The sequence below is a fragment of the Exserohilum turcica genome, assembly GCF_000359705.1.
Source record: "Exserohilum turcica Et28A unplaced genomic scaffold SETTUscaffold_7, whole genome shotgun sequence".
NCBI lineage: Eukaryota > Fungi > Ascomycota > Dothideomycetes > Pleosporales > Pleosporaceae > Exserohilum > Exserohilum turcicum.
The window spans coordinates 1,191,837-1,208,131 of NW_007360288.1; the positions used below are offsets into that span (position 1 = coordinate 1,191,837).

General features: G+C 52.0%; 8 protein-coding genes across 8 annotated transcripts; 3 read left to right on the forward strand and 5 right to left on the reverse strand.

Annotated features, from left to right (window-relative positions):
• Positions 1–138: 138 nt before the first annotated feature.
• On the forward strand, positions 139–2,441 carry SETTUDRAFT_43991 (uncharacterized protein; the record flags this gene model as incomplete). The annotated part of the gene is made up of 1 exon (XM_008031970.1): positions 139–2,441. The coding sequence occupies one exon, from the start codon at positions 139–141 to the stop codon at positions 2,161–2,163; it is 2,025 nt and encodes a 674-aa protein (XP_008030161.1). The 3' UTR covers positions 2,164–2,441.
• Positions 2,442–2,868: 427 nt separating this feature from the next.
• Positions 2,869–3,996, forward strand: SETTUDRAFT_73598 (uncharacterized protein; the record flags this gene model as incomplete). The annotated part of the gene is made up of 1 exon (XM_008031991.1): positions 2,869–3,996. A coding segment is annotated over one exon (1,128 nt), but the record flags the coding sequence as incomplete, so codon positions are not given.
• Positions 3,997–4,331: 335 nt separating this feature from the next.
• Positions 4,332–6,581, reverse strand: SETTUDRAFT_142012 (uncharacterized protein). The gene is made up of 2 exons (XM_008032205.1): positions 5,521–6,581; positions 4,332–5,466 (listed from the first exon to the last, which is right to left on the reverse strand). The coding sequence occupies exons 1-2, from the start codon at positions 6,466–6,468 to the stop codon at positions 4,642–4,644; spliced, it is 1,773 nt and encodes a 590-aa protein (XP_008030396.1). The 5' UTR covers positions 6,469–6,581; the 3' UTR covers positions 4,332–4,641.
• Positions 6,582–6,833: 252 nt separating this feature from the next.
• On the reverse strand, positions 6,834–7,613 carry SETTUDRAFT_23321 (carbohydrate esterase family 12 protein; the record flags this gene model as incomplete). The annotated part of the gene is made up of 1 exon (XM_008031856.1): positions 6,834–7,613. One exon carries the CDS (start codon positions 7,611–7,613, stop codon positions 6,834–6,836), a length of 780 nt encoding a protein of 259 aa, XP_008030047.1.
• Positions 7,597–9,595, reverse strand: SETTUDRAFT_122238 (uncharacterized protein; the record flags this gene model as incomplete). Its single annotated transcript, XM_008032206.1, has 2 exons — positions 7,597–9,313; positions 9,479–9,595. 2 exons carry the CDS (start codon positions 9,593–9,595, stop codon positions 7,979–7,981), a joined length of 1,452 nt encoding a protein of 483 aa, XP_008030397.1. The 3' UTR covers positions 7,597–7,978.
• A 3,039-nt stretch (positions 9,596–12,634) lies between these two features.
• On the reverse strand, positions 12,635–13,435 carry SETTUDRAFT_97937 (uncharacterized protein; the record flags this gene model as incomplete). Its single annotated transcript, XM_008032207.1, has 1 exon — positions 12,635–13,435. The coding sequence occupies one exon, from the start codon at positions 13,433–13,435 to the stop codon at positions 12,635–12,637; it is 801 nt and encodes a 266-aa protein (XP_008030398.1).
• A 285-nt stretch (positions 13,436–13,720) lies between these two features.
• SETTUDRAFT_43995 (uncharacterized protein) lies at positions 13,721–14,699 on the forward strand (the record flags this gene model as incomplete). The annotated part of the gene is made up of 2 exons (XM_008031971.1): positions 13,721–13,731; positions 13,787–14,699. The coding sequence occupies 2 exons, from the start codon at positions 13,721–13,723 to the stop codon at positions 14,637–14,639; spliced, it is 864 nt and encodes a 287-aa protein (XP_008030162.1). The 3' UTR covers positions 14,640–14,699.
• A 22-nt stretch (positions 14,700–14,721) lies between these two features.
• SETTUDRAFT_165569 (uncharacterized protein) lies at positions 14,722–16,017 on the reverse strand. Its single transcript, XM_008032208.1, has 3 exons — positions 15,907–16,017; positions 15,370–15,698; positions 14,722–15,318 (listed from the first exon to the last, which is right to left on the reverse strand). Exons 1-3 carry the CDS (start codon positions 15,926–15,928, stop codon positions 14,995–14,997), a joined length of 675 nt encoding a protein of 224 aa, XP_008030399.1. The 5' UTR covers positions 15,929–16,017; the 3' UTR covers positions 14,722–14,994.
• Positions 16,018–16,295: the final 278 nt, after the last annotated feature.

Consider the following 16,295-nt stretch of genomic DNA (forward strand, 5'->3'; position numbering starts at 1 on the left):
TAGCTCCACACGCGGCCGCTCCCTGAAGCCGCCGAGCCCGCTGCCCTCCACCATCGAACCTTCCGCACGACGCCCGCCTGTCGCTGCCCATTGCTGCAGACCCCCCACACCACACGCGCCGCGTCTGCTCCCTTCACAATGGCGTGCACCGCGTTAAATAACGTGCCGAGCTCGCCCTTGACCGAAATCTCCGACTCGGAAATCTCGCTGCTCTCTCGCTCGCCCACGCCGCCCCCAGAGCCGAACTCGTTTGCCCAAGGGCGCGTCTACATGTCGCCCTCGTCCTCGCGGCGCTCGTCTGCCAAGACCACGCCCGCTCCTGAAGACATACCTTCACCGCCCTGCAGCAGCAACGACGACAACCCGCGTCCCGCAAAGAGGAGGAAGACGCTCGAGCCCAAGGAGCGCACCGCCGAATACCTCGACCTGTCCCAGCCCGAGGTCCCCCCACACCATCTGCCCCAGCTGCAGCGCCTGCTGACGGTGCTGCACAAGAAGCGCAAGATTGTCGTTATTGCAGGAGCTGGCATCTCCGTGTCGGCTGGCATTCCCGACTTCCGCTCCGCCACGGGCTTGTTCAACACGCTCAAAAAGGAGCACAAGCTCAAGTCCTCTGGCAAGGACCTCTTTGACGCCTCTGTTTACCAAGACGACACGTCGACGTCGACGTTTCACGACATGGTGCGCACCCTCTCTCACCATACCAAGTCCGCCCAGCCGACCGCCTTCCACCACCTGCTCGCGACCTTGGCCCAGGAAGGCCGATTAATGCGACTGTACACGCAAAACGTCGATGGCATCGATACCTCGTTGCCGCCTTTGAGCACCCAGGTTCCTCTGCCCAAGAAAGGGCCCTGGCCCAAGACTGTGCAGGTACACGGTGGCCTGGACTACATGTCGTGCTCCAAATGTCACGCGGTAACACCTTTTGATGCGGAAAAGTTCAACGGGCCTAGTCCACCCCCGTGCCCGAGCTGCGTGCAGAACGACGAGATCCGCCAAGTTGCCGACAAACGAAGCCACGGCATCGGCCGTCTGCGCCCACGCATGGTCCTCTACAACGAGTACAACCCCGACGATGAATCTATCGGCTCGTGCGCTTCCTATGATATGCGCATGCGACCAGACGCCGTGATTGTCGCTGGCACCACGTTGAAGGTTCCGGGTGTACGGCGTATAGCTCGCGAGATGTGCAACATTGTGCGCGACCGAAGGGACGGCGTCACCGTGTGGCTGAACAACGATCCTGAGCCAGTCGGCAAGGATCTCGAAGACAAGTGGGATCTGGTAGTCAAGGGGCCTTGCGACGAAGTGGCTCGCCATGCCAATATGCGTCGATGGGACGACCCCATGGACTACAAGACGGTCACGGATGAGCATCTTACCAAGATCAAGGAGAAGCAAAAGGCCGAGGTTATTATTGGTACCCCTCGCAAGCCGGGAGTGCTTTGCAATGCCGGTCAGCTGACACCTGGCCAAAGTCCACGTATCCTTCCTCGAGCATTCGACGAGGAACCCGAAACGCCTTCAAAGAAGGGCACAAAGAGAAAGGCAGACATTCAGAATGCCCAGCTAGATCTGTTTGGCAAGGTCACAGGGAAAGCACCTACCAAGAAGCCCAGAGCGCAGCCAAAGAAGGTGACGGCGACGGCGAGTAAGACCAAGGCAAAGAAGGAGCCAAAGAAAGAGGCTCCCGCTATCAACAATGTCTTCAAAGCTACCAAAGGCGCGGCAAAGACTGCGGCAAAAAATTTGAACAAGGCGTCTGACCCTGCTCTTACAGTACCCCAATCCAAGTTCAACCCGCAGTTGAGGCCAAAAGAAAATATTAATGACACGACTGTTGTTGTTGGGAAGGGCCGGAATCCCACTACGCCCAGGAAGGCGAAAAAGCTTACAAAAATAAAGCCCGACTACAACTACTTGCAGCCGCTGTCGAATGTTGACGGCCGCAACAACTCGTCGCCAACACGGCCACCTGTCGAGAGTTTCACACCCACCAAAGACCGTACGCCCAATGCTCAGATTGAGGAAGAGATGGCATTTGCGCACGCCACATGTACAAGTGAATCTCGTCCTTCATCCTCCGGCAGCGCACAGCGGCACGTAATCGAGAGTCCTACAGGTGCCGTTCCCAAGAACATGAACCACCTTCTCTGTTAGCCTGTATTGCATTTTTCGGTGTTGGTGGTACCGCTTCTTTTCTCACTCGCATTTGCGTGTACCATGACAGCATGTAGGCGTTTGCTTTTTACGCGCAGACGAATGTCAGCTGTACCAGTACCTTTTTTTCCTTGTTGGCCATGCATATTCTACTTTTTTTTACTGCATGATACCCACGCGGACCCCTGATGGAGACAGATACGGCGTCTTGAGGTCCCCCTACACGTGCAGGGTTATGTTTAGGAGATAGTCTAGAACTCTTGCCTCGATTGATATTTTTACGCGCTCAAATAAAAAACACCTAGCCATGTGGTATGATGACGACACCCTGTGATTTCTTAGCATGTCTATTCTCTCGCTTTGACTAGATTGAATCGTGTGTCCATATTGTTTACGACAGCGAGGTGCGCGTCCTGGACGCGCCTTCCGAGACTGGCGCCGCCTTGGCGCTTGGTCCACCAGCGCCTATCAAGCTGGCTAGTTCCCTATCATCCTGTCTAGATGTGGCCTCCATTTTCGCTTGCAATAAGTTGCTGCTGATAGCTGGTTGTAATCATCAGCAAGCCGCGGGTCGTCTTATCCATTGTTCCACGGCAGAGGGACAATACTCGTGCCCTGAGACAACTCAAAAGTTGGCTGTGAAGTTGCTTCCAAACATAGGGATCCCCAAGTACACCAGAGGCTGGAGGAGCTGGGGTTTATGAGATGTCTTCCCCGCTTACAGTGCGGAACCTGACTTCGACCGCCATCTCATTGCTTCGTGTCGAGCGATTTGAAGATCCAAACACATTACAATCCAAGGCGAATGGATACTTTTTCAGCTCAAAAACTACTACGCACGCGACACCTACAGCACCAGAGCTCAGTGGGCATGCGCAGAGCTTCAATTGCCAGGACTTGGAAGTAATACTACAGCCTTTCGAATCCTATACGCTCAGTTTTCCAAGTCTAGCTCAGCCGAGTAGTACAGCCACTCTGTCATCTCCAACACTCCGCATCACAATTCAAACAGCCAACAATGAACGACACCGCGTCGACACAAACCCTTCGTACACGCAAAAGTCAACACAGACCTTTACTGCACTCTCGGCAAGTCCATCGACAACCTACAAGGCCATCTTCCACCCTTCTAAGCCCACCCCCCACCTAGCAATCCATAGCAACCACGTCCCCAGGTATTCATCATGGATGGCCACACTTCCAGACAACCTCCCTGTATCAGCAATCAGCATCCCCGGAGCACACAACGCACATACACACTACTGTGCCCTGCCCTCTGTCCGCTGCCAAGTCCACGACATCCAAACCCAACTGGACAACGGAATCCGCTTCCTCGACATACGGGTGCAACCCGTCCACGCCACCGACGTGTCCAAGAAAGAGCTATACCTCGTCCACGGCGCCTTCCCCGTCAGTCTGACAGGCCCCAAGTACTTCGACCCCGTCCTCCAAACATGCTACACGTTCCTCGCCGCCAACCCCCGTGAAACCATCCTCCTCAGCCTCAAAAGAGAAGGCATCGGCAGCGCTACAGACGACCATCTCGCCCGCATCCTCCAAAAACACTACATCGCTCGTAATCCTGCTGCGTGGTACACGCAAAACAAGATTCCTTATCTCGGGAGTGTGCGTGGCAAACTCGTCCTCGTACGGCGGTATACCGTGGAATCTTCGACATCGACATCGACATCTGATTCTCCAGACGTGCAAAACGCAGGTCTAGACGCTACAGCATGGCCTCACAACGCAACTCACGCCGTGTTTCCCTCGTCATCATCATCATCATCATCACAATGCATAACCCCCACCTTCTGCCTCCAAGACTTCTGCGAAGTCCTCGTTCCCTCGCTCATCCCCTCCAAGCTGCAGCACTGCAACGACCATCTCGTCCGCTCAGCCGCCGCCATGCACCCCATTCCAGGCATCACCACGGATATCGCTAACCCCGTGCCCCCGGGCCCGCTGTACCTCAACTTCCTGAGCGCCAGCAATTTCTGGAAAAAGGCGTGCTGGCCCAGTGCCATTGCCAAAGTCGTTCATCAGGGCATGGAAATGTGGCTGTGTGGCGGCCATCATTTGCAGGATGAGGGCGTCACGGGGTCCACGAGGGAGCCTGCGGGCGGGAATACGGAGAGTCGTAGTCAGAGTAATAGTGGGGGTGTGGAGGTGAGAAAGGCAAAGAGTGGCGATGGCAGCACGGGCATAGTGGTTATGGATTGTGTAGGGGAAAATGGGGATTGGGACTTGGTTCGGCTGGTTATAGGCATGAACGTGGGTGTTTTACTCAAGTTTCCTCCTCCTTCTTCTTCTTCTTCTTCATAGTTGCTAAGAGTGTAGTTGATGAAGCCAACGCAAGTCGTAGATCATGGGGAGTTGTACAATCAAGATATAATACAATGAGTAGTCAGAGGAGCAATTGAAACTCTTGTAGTCTCATCGAACTCGCGTATGCAAGAGCCAGAGCCATGTGTTACTTGGTTACTTTGAGCCTCCAACAAGACTATTCTTGATCTCTTTAATCCCCTCCTTGGCCATGGCACCCACAACCACTGTCTTGTCTGGGTTGTCCGCCCTCTCCACATCCACACTCAGCTTTCTGTCGTGCCAGCCCGTAGCCCTCAAGTATCCGGCGGTGCCCATGCCCACGAACATGCCGCCAAAATGGCTTGCATGATCCATGCTGGAGCGCTTCCTCAGGGCCGAGTGTATTTCGAGCACGACAAAGGCGGCAAACAGCATCTTTGGCCAAAACGCCACTTCCGAGTCTCGCAGCAGCGGGATCTTGATGGTTTCCTGGTCGGTGAGAAGGCAGTAGAGGGCCGAGATGCCCCAGATGGCGGCGGAGGCGCCCACAGAATGCGCCGTGATGTTTCCGCGACCGAGATTCGCCCAGTAGAGCGAGGCGAGTGTGCCAACGGCTCCGGCACTGACGTACGTGCCCATGAAGATGCCGCGCCCGACCAGGTCGCAGCACGCGGGGCCGACGAGACACAGCATCATCATGTTTGCGATCAGGTGCTCGTATTGGATATGGCTGAAGATGTTCAAGACGCTCTGCACCGCGCGTGGGTAGCCGGGCACGTGCATGAAGTAGCGCGTCATCAAGGGCCAGAGGGGCATGATTCGCCATGCAATTGCCACGACGCAGTTTGTCACGACCAGAGCGCCTATGGTGGCAGTTATGGGAGACAGGTCTGGAAAGAGGCGGTACTCGGGCGACGGCGGCAGGTAGTAGTATGCGAAAGCCCAGGAGAGGATGACGGTGACGAGGACAAAGGCCGTCATGGGGGAGAGACGCTGTGCCTGGAATCTGGTTAGCAGGCGTATGGAAGTGGAATGGGCCAAGGGGGCACATACGAGAGTAGTCTGAGCCAGTAGTTCTTCCGGGGTCTTCGCATCTGTCACCTGGGCGGCCTTGTTGTACTTTTCCATCTCTTCTTTCCTTCGGCTGACTTGTTCACGGCCAAAGACATCAATGTACGTTGTCTGACCAGGCTTCATGAGCTGCGTGCCCGTTGGCGTACGCACCCACTCTCCGCTGGCGAGCTTCTCCTCCATCTCGCGCTCTTTTTGCTCCTTCTCCTCTGCTATTCTTGTGATTTCCTCCAACCGCGCTCTCCTCTTCTCTTCAATGTTGAGCTCAAACTGACTCTTGCCCGCATGCAGAATGCCAATCTTCTGGTCCTCTCCTTCCTGGCGCAGCCGCTCCTGCTCTTCCTGTTCCATCTTCTCCCGAAAGGCGCGGGCGGGGTCCTTGTACTTGGACTCGGTCTCCGGGTCTGCTAGCCATAGCTCGTAGGCGATGCGGTTGGCCTCCTTCTCGGCCCATTCTTCTGCTGCGCGCGCCTCGTCTATCGGGTACTCTGTCCGCAGCCATTCGAGCCCCTTGAGTGCGGTTTCCCGGCTCACGTGCGTGTACTGCTTGCCTAGGTTGTCCACGCCATAGTCGGCTAGAGAGCCGACTGTCCGCCGGTGGTGCAGGATGCGCAAGACATTGTTGCCGTCCTGTGGCGACAGCTTCCAGCCAAAGATGCGCTGTATTGTTGCGTCACCGACTGGCCCGTCGGGCAGCGGGCCTATTCGTACGGTGCGCTTGCGGGACTGCGGGACGGTGGGGTTTCGCGGTGTGTCTATGACTCTGGCTCGATAGCGGGGCGTGCAAGCAAAGAAGCGACATTGCGGCCGTGATGTTCGATGGCGCTGGATGAGGGCCAGTAGCGGGGATGTGGACGAGTGTTCAATGGGTGCTTGGGCGGTGCAGAGCCGCCGTGCAAGTGAAGCGCATGTCGGCCGGAGCAGCGACATGGCGTACTCGGGCCCTGTCCAGCCCAGGCAGTCGTGCACACGAGGTGAATTGTTCAGACTATACGCCTATAGTCTCTGGGCTTCGGGCATGCGCCGTGGCCAACATTGCATGGCTGGTGGGTGGGCGGAGAGAATGAGCGCACGTTGGTGGATGATTGCATACTTTCTCAAAATGTTGCCATGTCCAAGTCTGTGCTGACTTAGCCCAAAGTAAGTAACTACTTACCACCATGTCCATAGCACTGCTCATCTCCTGCATCAACACAACATGCCAACATGTGCACAGCCAAGGCTCGCTACAAGTACAACAGTATATGGTTTCGACATTCCGCTACCTAGCAACCAATCACGATACAAGCCGCCCATTACTGCATCGGTACAAATTCGTTATGCTGCAGCGCCTGCGAAATCTCCTTCACCGGCCTGACATAACTCACCAACCTCGCAATCGCCCAGTCAATGTGCAGTCCCATCATGTTTCCAAATACGATGCTTCCCCCCTTGCTGAGGTGGGTGTTGTCCGATAGGTGCAAGTTGTATGTGTGCGCATTCTTCGGCCCAATGGCATTCAGGTACTTGGTGCTCGCAGCATTGAGGTCAATGAGAATCGCATGGCTGAGCTCAGCCGCCTTCTTCGTTGCCGCCGTCACATCGGCGAGACTCTCAATGACATGGCCCGAGGAATCAAAGTCGCGCTTGCTAAGCGGCGTGACCAGGATGGGTGTGGCGGGGATGGCCTTGACTTCCTTTACGAACTGAACGAGGTTGCGCGTAAACTGCGCCATGGAGATTTTGTTCTCGGGCCTCTGGTCGCCATGCCCAAACTGGATCGTCACGTACGGAATGTAGGCCCCATTTGCCCCCGCTGCCTTTGCGGCCGCAAGAACCTTCGCCCAGTGGCCGTCTGCGCGATATGAAACTGTCGTCGCAGCGTTCACCCCAAAGTTCCTTCCTGTGGCTCCTTGAACCAGACATGTGTTGAGAAAGCCATCACCCCAGCCACCTGAAAACTTGGATTGCGGCGCCGTTGTCCCGTCGCCGGCCAGAACAAAATACGACGGCCTACGGTCGGGGTCTGGAACAGGAGTGGCCGTGGAAAGGGAGGCAAAAAGTGCCAGGTATGAGAAAGCTGAGTTGAGATACATATTGAATGATTTGTGGTGTGAAGCAGGATGCTGACAAGTCTCGGTTGCTATCAAAGTGGTCCATTATTAACCACCGAGATGCCTCAGGACTTTATACTGGGCAGGTCAGATTTCCAAAAATAGACCAACTTTAAAAACGACGTTGGATGACCTGTCACCGTTCCTTATTTCCTGCCAAAAAGCTTATCGCGAGGAATATTGCACTGGAGAGTAAGACGACCAAAGCGTTTCCACCAATCGGTATCAGCACGGGCGTCCTGGTCGCTGCTTGTGGAGAAACTGGCGTTATTCAGGAGAACTTATTACCCCAACATGCACGCCTCTACCTCAGCCGTAAGACTCTGTGAACAATGCTTGAACACTGCTCAGGTACCACTGACATGTTCCCCAATCTTCGCATCGGCCGTCTCCGCCTCGACCCTGGGCTCCATCTTCATCCTCACAAACTCCTTCTTCATGCTCTCAAACTCTTTGAAGCCCTGGAAATACTTTCGGCGGAAATCATTCAACTCACTAGCTCTTGTGCCCTTTTCATATTCTCTCTTGACAGTCTCCAAGGCGCCCTCGGGTATCTCTGACTCGCGCCGACGCCGGTACGTCAAGAGTCGGCGCGACCATTTGTTGAAGGCTTGCACGCATACAGACGTCAGCTCGAGCCCTGGATGCGAGGGTATGATGAGCTCAACGTCTTCGTCATTGGCAGTGGGCATCCACATGCTGATGCGCCCGTCTTCGACCAGTGTAGCAACAGCAAAGGCAAGTATGTCGTCGAGCAGCGCAGTAAAAGAATACGGCCGCTTTGGTGGAATATATCCCGGTTCTTTGAACTGATCTTGATGTGATTTCCGCTCGTTTTCCAAAAGCTCTTGTCGTGACCCAAGGACCTTGAGGCCTTCGCGGATGCCGTACGGCGGATCACAAACGATGCCGTCTAGGTAGCCTTTGCCTTGCTGATTACTAGTCGGCAGCATCCTCAGTGGCGTATTGGTGAGGTCGGAAATTAAGGCGCCCAGATATCTTGGTTCGAAGCCGTATTGCTTAAAGTTGCCGACTACGTCGTATTTACCCGTCTGCCCTCTTCTGGCACTTCCGCCCGTACCCCGAATGGTGCGGCCGTCAATATCGCTTCCAAACACCACGGCTCCAAAATTAGCACACGCGATCGGAAATCCGCCTGTGCCCATGAACGGATCGTAGAATAGCTTGCCTGGCGCCACATGTGCAATGTTGGCTGTGACTAGCGTAAGCTCTGCGTCCATGGATGTTGTGCTAATGTAATGTCTCTTCTTGAGGTCAAACTTCTTCTTGGCCTCATTGCGACACGAGTCGGCGATAAAGCGACCAAAGTACAGGTATTTTGGCTGTTTGGCGTCGAGCTCGTAGTCTTCAAACACGCGGAAGGCCACGTCAGGATCGCGCATTCGCGGCGGGCCCTTGAAGGCTAAGTAAGAGAAGCTGTCGATAATCTCGCGCTGTTCATCGCTTGATCTGCCTCCGCGGTAGCCTTCTACGGTAAAGCGGAAGGATGCACTTTCGTACTGAGCCCATTTTGAGGCGGTTAGTCTGCGGACCGACTTGTGGAGAGTGCCGTACTCCTCTCCTTGGCCCCACAGCTCATATATGCCTTGTGAAAGCATGCTACGAGCAATAAGCTTCCGCGCCGCAGCATCTGAGGGAAGTTCGACGATGCAGTAGGGAGACTTGACTTGCTTTGTTAGGAAGCTTGTTTTGACGTGGACGTATTTTTATGGCAGTACTGAACTTCATAAAAAAAACCACACACATAAAATCCATGAAATGAGCGTTGCACATCAAGAAGTGCAGGAGTGTTGATGTGAGTTGGGAGAAACAAAACATGCACTTACATCTTCCTCATACTTGACAAACTGCAGTTTTACGCCCGCAACATCTGCCAAGGCCTGCAACTCAACTTTGCGGAAACTCTCGTGAGCTTGCGCAAGCCTGACCAGATACTGAGGCATGATTGGCGTTTTGGATCGGAGGGGTGACTTTGAGGCTGCTGGGATGTATAATATCTAGTACACCATCTACAGTGATACGTCAAGGGGGTAATGCTCAATCAGGTATCGGCATGACCAGTGGCCAGTCTTCCGGTTCGTCTTTTTCTTGCTTTTTTCTGATAGTTTTTTTTTGCCGAGTTCCCCTCTCACCCAAATGTAGAGAAGAGTCACGAGTCCCGCCAGCCGCGAATTGGGAAAAGCGAGAAAAAAGTTGTGCGGGTCGGGAGCCATCATTCATCATTGGTTCGTTTAGGAAAGACTTATACTACATTTGTCGGCAGGGGTAACCTCACCGCATCGCGCATATCCAATAGCCCGAAACCGCTATGTTCTGCAGGGTCAAACTTAGTCGACCGGTCTTTCATTGTAAATGGCGTGGATATCTATTTCAGCCTACATCATGATATCCTGGAACCTCGACAGCTTGCTGTTCTATGCATCCCAGAGATAGTACTGTTCGTTTGCATCGCGCAGGATAAATCGGTCATCTTGTATGGCTTTGACAACTGGACGCAATCCGTCGATTTTGAAGTCTCTCGCTAGATTCATATCAAGCCTTGAGCCAAAACAGTTTTCCAGATGGAGCTTGTGGGGATCGTTTGTACAGGACTGCCATATAGAATGGTAGTATTCGCCGTCCAACTGAACCTATGGTATTCATGGCAGTGAAAAATCATCTTAGGAAATAAATAGGAGATTGACTGCTCATTGATCTTTCACGCGAATATAGGGTAGGTATTGTTTGATTTACAAGTGGTTTCGACGTGTTAACGCAATGCAGTTGTATATACATGGTAGGTCTAAGATTCTTAGTAGCTGTTATGACAACTACTGCACCACCTCCTTGAAAGAAATCGAACACACGCTAACCCTAATACAGTTTGGTCTTCATTCTGTTCCTGAGGTTCTTGTTTGATTTCTTTTAATTAGGTGGTGAATGATGGAAGGTGCACTTAGTAGGAGCATCACTAAAGGCTTGACAAGCATCGCCTATACTCACACACTATAATTTAGTTAGATCTAACTCTCTTTAAAGATTAAGCTACTACTTACTTGACCCTCTCCACACGGGAAAAAATAATTTTGAGGTTCCCCATGGAATTTACCTTCAACCATACATTCGCCGGTTGGTGCACAAAACTATGTGTATTAGGCAATAGCTAATGATATAGGACTCTGTTCTTACCCCTTTACATCCACCAATTGCACTGCGACATCCAGGTTGTTTAACATCTGAAGCTTCCAGCTCAGACCCCAGATCTGCAGCCAGGGTTAGGACTGAGAGCATTGCTACAATGAAAAATTTCATAGTGATGTTTTAATTGGAGCTTGCTGGGCAGAGAAAGGGGGCGATAGGACAAAGAATATGGATTTCAGTGAAAATATTTATCCTCTAGAGGGAGGGAAATTCTGTGTACAGTATTGTGTTCGTGAAATCTTGTATAGTACGGACGTATATATACACATTGAGAGCTTGATTATATCCTACCCTGCCGATCAACAGTAAGAGGCGAATAGGTTCTATAACAACGCAAAGCGCTAATCTAGCCCCGATGAAGCCTTCTTTTACTTAATTCCGCGCTCTATGTAGTAATGCTAAGAAGTACTATATCCTAAGATAAGTATTATAAAAAGTAGGCTATATAAGCCTTAGTAGTAGTTGCTAGGAACCACGTTCCTAGCGACATGAGAGGGCTTAGTTAGGAGCCCCTAGCTAGCTTGTAGTATATAATCCCTAAGCCTACAAAGTTCTAGAGGCTAAGGATTCGTCTTGGAATATACTACTACCTACTGCTACCATTAAGCTCTTATCGTACTGTTCCGTGCCTAAGTCCTTTAGTAGTTCTAACAGTAGTAGAGGTAGTATAGTAAATAGGTCTCTATCTTAAGATTTCTTTTTTGATAATATGTTTTTTTAATACTAGTTCTTATTAGATAGTTAGTACCTTATTTTATAGCCCTTATATAGACCTATAACCTATTAATACGTTGTATTAGTCAAACTATAATAGATAAGAAGATATTAGCCTACCTACCTTGCTAAGACTTAGGTCTCTACCTTCTAGCCTAAAGAGGAATTACTTGCCACCTATTATTGCTAGCCTAATGTATTATATTCGTAAGTTATAGGCCTATACTATAGCTATAAAAGAAGACACAAATTATCCTAAAAGAATTAGTATTAAAAGAGATCTTATAGAAAAAGAGATTCTAAGGCAGAGACTTATATACTACGCTACCCCTACTACTGCTAAGGCCGGTATTTTGGTGGAGCAACTAGGGGATATACCCCTAGCAGCCCAAATAGGAGTCAGATAGTGCCAAGGGCCTGGCATGAAACCAGGAAGCAGAGGAAAGGGGGACGGAGAGGACATACAACACACAAAAAACAGAACCAAATATACTGCTACACTCCCACCTACCTATCCAAATACGCTATTTATGTACTAGGTGTATAGTCAGAATGACTATCAGACTACTAGTAATAGAGCCTGTATAGCCACCGAGCACCCGTGCAGCTGGAGGTGAATAACGCTCCACGACAATATAGCCCACTTTTTACAACACTTACCCTAGGATATAGTAAGAATTAGAGATAACTAGGCCCATTCTTTGCTGATTATTAGGGCAAAATGCAGTTAAGCCCGCGGCATAGTACCGGATATATTACTTAGCCATTCAGCGAGCTTATTCTTACCAAGGTTAGGACCAATGTGAAATACAAACTCTATAAGGTAATTTAACGTTTGAGAGATTTTTTTCATTGGCAATTGCTGCCGCACTGTCTCTCCTCTGGCATGTCATTCTGACATAATATCACCCATCAAGGCCGCGCATGCCTATAATACATCGTTATCACCTCGTGTCCCTCCCGGTAAGCCGGGCGCTATCACATCATCTTTATGCTAGACTTTTGTGTCATACTAAAAATACAGGTGGAGAACCTAGCTGTACGAGTATCATTTCCACATGTTTTGGTTGCATTTCAATCACGACACATTATTTACCGCTCTGATTGAAGTTCATGCTGTATCCGCCGCTCTTCTCGTCCTTTGTGAACTGAAAGTTGTCCGTGCTCAACCCAAACGGTTTCAGTATACCGTTTCCCAGCTGTTTTAGCTTACCCATCATATCCGCCATTTCCTTGTTCTTCGCCTCCTCCAACTGTCCGGGTAACGTTCTCAATGCAGCCTGCACCGCTTTCTGGTCAAGGCTTGATAGCTGATGAGGCGGTTTCCTGAGGGCTTGGTAGTCTTCCAGCGAGCCCTGAAGAGAGGCCCAGCCACCGACCTCGTGGCGTGCCTTTGCGCGGCGGAGCAGCGCCTTGGTGCGAAGCTTGTGAACGTCGTTTATGGTATGACCGGTGCGCGTGAGAGCATCAAGGTAGATTTCGGTAGTGTCATCGATTTCGTTGATGGCGCCGCCGCCTGTTGCTTTGCTTTCGCCCTCCTGGGTTGTGTCCTTTGGTGCTGGGGGAGGATCTATCCGGTCCAGCGCTTCCAAGGCTTTTGTGGCGGATTCTACAGCCTGCTTCCATTCTTCCAACTTCAAGTGGCACGCTGCTATGTTGGAACGCAGGACGGCGACATCGTATTCGAGGTAATTCGGACAAACTGCAAGTGCTTTCTCATAGCCCTGTATCGCGCCGCTGTATTCTCCTGATGCGAATGTCTTGTTCGCTGAAGCTTTCTCTGCAGTCGCCTCGTCCAATAATCTCTTCTCTTCGTCTGGTGGGAAGATCTCAGGAGTCGCTAGTTCAGCCGCATCGACCTTCGAGGGAGTATCTTCTCGTGATGACATGCTCGCACCAAAGTCCGGAACGCTTCCTTGTGTCGATGTTCTTGGTCGATGTTCTTGGTCGATGTATGGCTGTACCTGTAGATCTAGTTGCAAAGTGACGTCTGTGGTTGGGGACGGGGGTCCGACTAGCACTAGCGTCCCCGCGCCTCGGCCAGCCACGAGGCGTGGGGTACCATCAATCATTCATCGCGTGCGAATCAACGTTGGCAACCCTTCTTTATTGAAACTCTACGCTGGCTTTGGCGCTTATATATCCAGTCTCACGCGCTCCAGGAGATCCTCACCATGGGTTCAAAGTACGCGGCTGCAACCCCAAAAAACACTGTACACCCCCGCATTGACATGATTCAGTACCACCATTCCACCACCCCGCATACGGGCTGCGCTATTTGATATGGATGGCCTCCTAATTGACTCGGAAGACATCTACACCATAGTCACAAACACGATTCTCGAGCGCTACGGTCGGCCTCACATCCCCTGGTCCATAAAATCACAACTTCAAGGTCGTCCAGGCCCGCAAGCCTCGAAAATCTTCCACGATTGGGCCAAACTGCCCATCTCCAACGAGCAACTCATGGTCGAGCAACGGGAACTTCAGAAGGAGCTTTTCAAGACGACAAAACCTCTGCCAGGTGTCATTGATCTACTGGATGGCTTGAAGAGCAGGGGCATACATATGGCGCTAGCGACAAGCAGCCACAAGTTGAATTACGAACTCAAGACGTCGCATTTGGATCATTTGTTTGACCAGTTTGCGCCTGAACATCGCGTTCTGGGTGATGATCCAAGAGTACCGCATGGCCTGGGGAAACCCGCTCCATACATCTACCTTGTTGCACTTGACACGCTTAACAAGACCATGGAGGAACAAGGCCAACCACCCATTAAGCCCGAAGAATGCCTAGTCTTTGAGGACAGCGTACCTGGAGTGGAGTCTGGCCGGAGAGCAGGAATGCAGGTGGTGTGGTGTCCGCACCCGGAGTTGCTCATAGAGTACCAGGGCAGAGAGAAGGAGGTGCTTGCAGGATTGACGGGCGAGCATAAAGAGACTGAGGAAGAAAAGGCAAAGAAAGCCCAGGATATGGCAGAAGGAAAGAGACAGACTGGTATGCCGGGATCAATCGACGATGGATGGGCAAAGTTGTTCTCCACTCTGGAAAACTTTCCGTACGACGATTATCAAATGGCAATCAAAGCATGAAAGTCTGCAAAGGGCACATGTGGTGTTGAATGAAAGACAAATACCCCATCAGATATACAGAACAAACCGAGGAAATATCAATAAACTCCATACATTTTCATTGGTGCATGTTTCTCCATTGGGAGAGAACATGATTCGTGATGTTTTGCCGTGTACTGCATAATGTAATCATTATCCGCATCAGCACGCTAAACTGTCGAAGAAAACAGCGGCTCAAAGATGCATACTCGTCTTTGGCCATTTCAGACTAAACTCCAGTCGCTTCCCCAAAGACTGAAGTAAACGCCGGCCAGTCATGCGCGCCACCCACCCAATGCCGTGCGGTACAAACACTCGACGCGAGAAGATTATCCATCTATGCAACCTCCTCAATCTTAGGCTTGTCGCCTGATGCGGCAGCTGCGGGCGCCTTGTCCTTGTTGTCCTCGTCATTTTCCAGCTCGGGCATGTCGTCGTCGTCACTGTCGTCATCACCACCGGGGGCACCGCCACCCATGTTGGCCATCATTTGGCTCATGTCCATGCCCTCCATGCCCGGCATGCCGCCCATACCTCCTGCGCCAAGCTTGCTGAAGTCGATACCGCCAAAGCCTCCGTCGCCACCACCACCGCCCATTGGGTTCATCGCGTTCAGGTCCGCGTCATCAGGGGCCTCGTCTTGCTCGTCCTCGTCGACCCACTATAGCTGGTTAGTCTGGTGCCCCTGGATTCGTATTCTAGGTCAACTTACCTTGTCAAAGTTGGTCTTGAGGAAGTGCATCCTCTTGCTGTCCTTGAGCAGGCGGGGCCAGTACTCTTCCTTGAGTTCCTTCTTGCGCAGGACTAATGTGACATCGCGACCGCTGTGACTGATCTTGGACTCCTTGGGGTCGATCTCGGCGTAGAACTCCAGGTCGACGGCGTACGTGCACTTCTTGGAAGTTGAGGTGCCCTTGAAGCTGAGAGACTGGTCCTTGATATCGAGCTTCATGTCCGATTCGGGTACATCGGCGGCGACAATTGTGAGGTATATGTAGTTCTTCTCGGGGTCGTCGCTGGATGAGCGTTGCGCCCAGGTGACTGTGGCGTGTTAGCTTGTGTCAATTTGTGACCAAGGCTCCGCGGATGCGCCTGTCGTGATCGCAAGTAGGCCATATACGACAAGCATACGCTCAGAATGTACCTTACTCGGGAAACCCTCCACTGCATCTCTGCGAACGTGAGAGGCTTCCCGAGGCGCGCCAGGAGTATTTCCGGAGCCGAGGAGCTCGATAAGGCTGCAGCTTACCTTCTGGAGTAACGGTAGCCATCGTCTATGCGGTGCTGCTGTGTTTTGGTTTCCCGTCGAGGTGAGCGTGCTGCTGGGGGTGTAGCAGGAAAAATAGCGGGTGTTGATTGTTGGTCGCTTGGAGTGTTTGTCTGGGGGAGGCCGATTGAAGGGGGAAGAAATGTGGTGCGGTGGAGGGACTAGCGTGGAAAGCAATAGAAGCTCAATGGAATCTTGAGGTTCAACGACCCGTTTTTGGTCAATCAATTACGAAACCCAGCGTGGAGCGTAGTGCAGCAGGGCGTCCGCCGGGTGGTTTGGAATTTGCTTATTTGACCCAGGCCGTGTTGGGTTGATTGACAAAGGGCGGCCTTGAGGCTAGTCAGTTGTTCATGCCCCGCGAAGAGCTC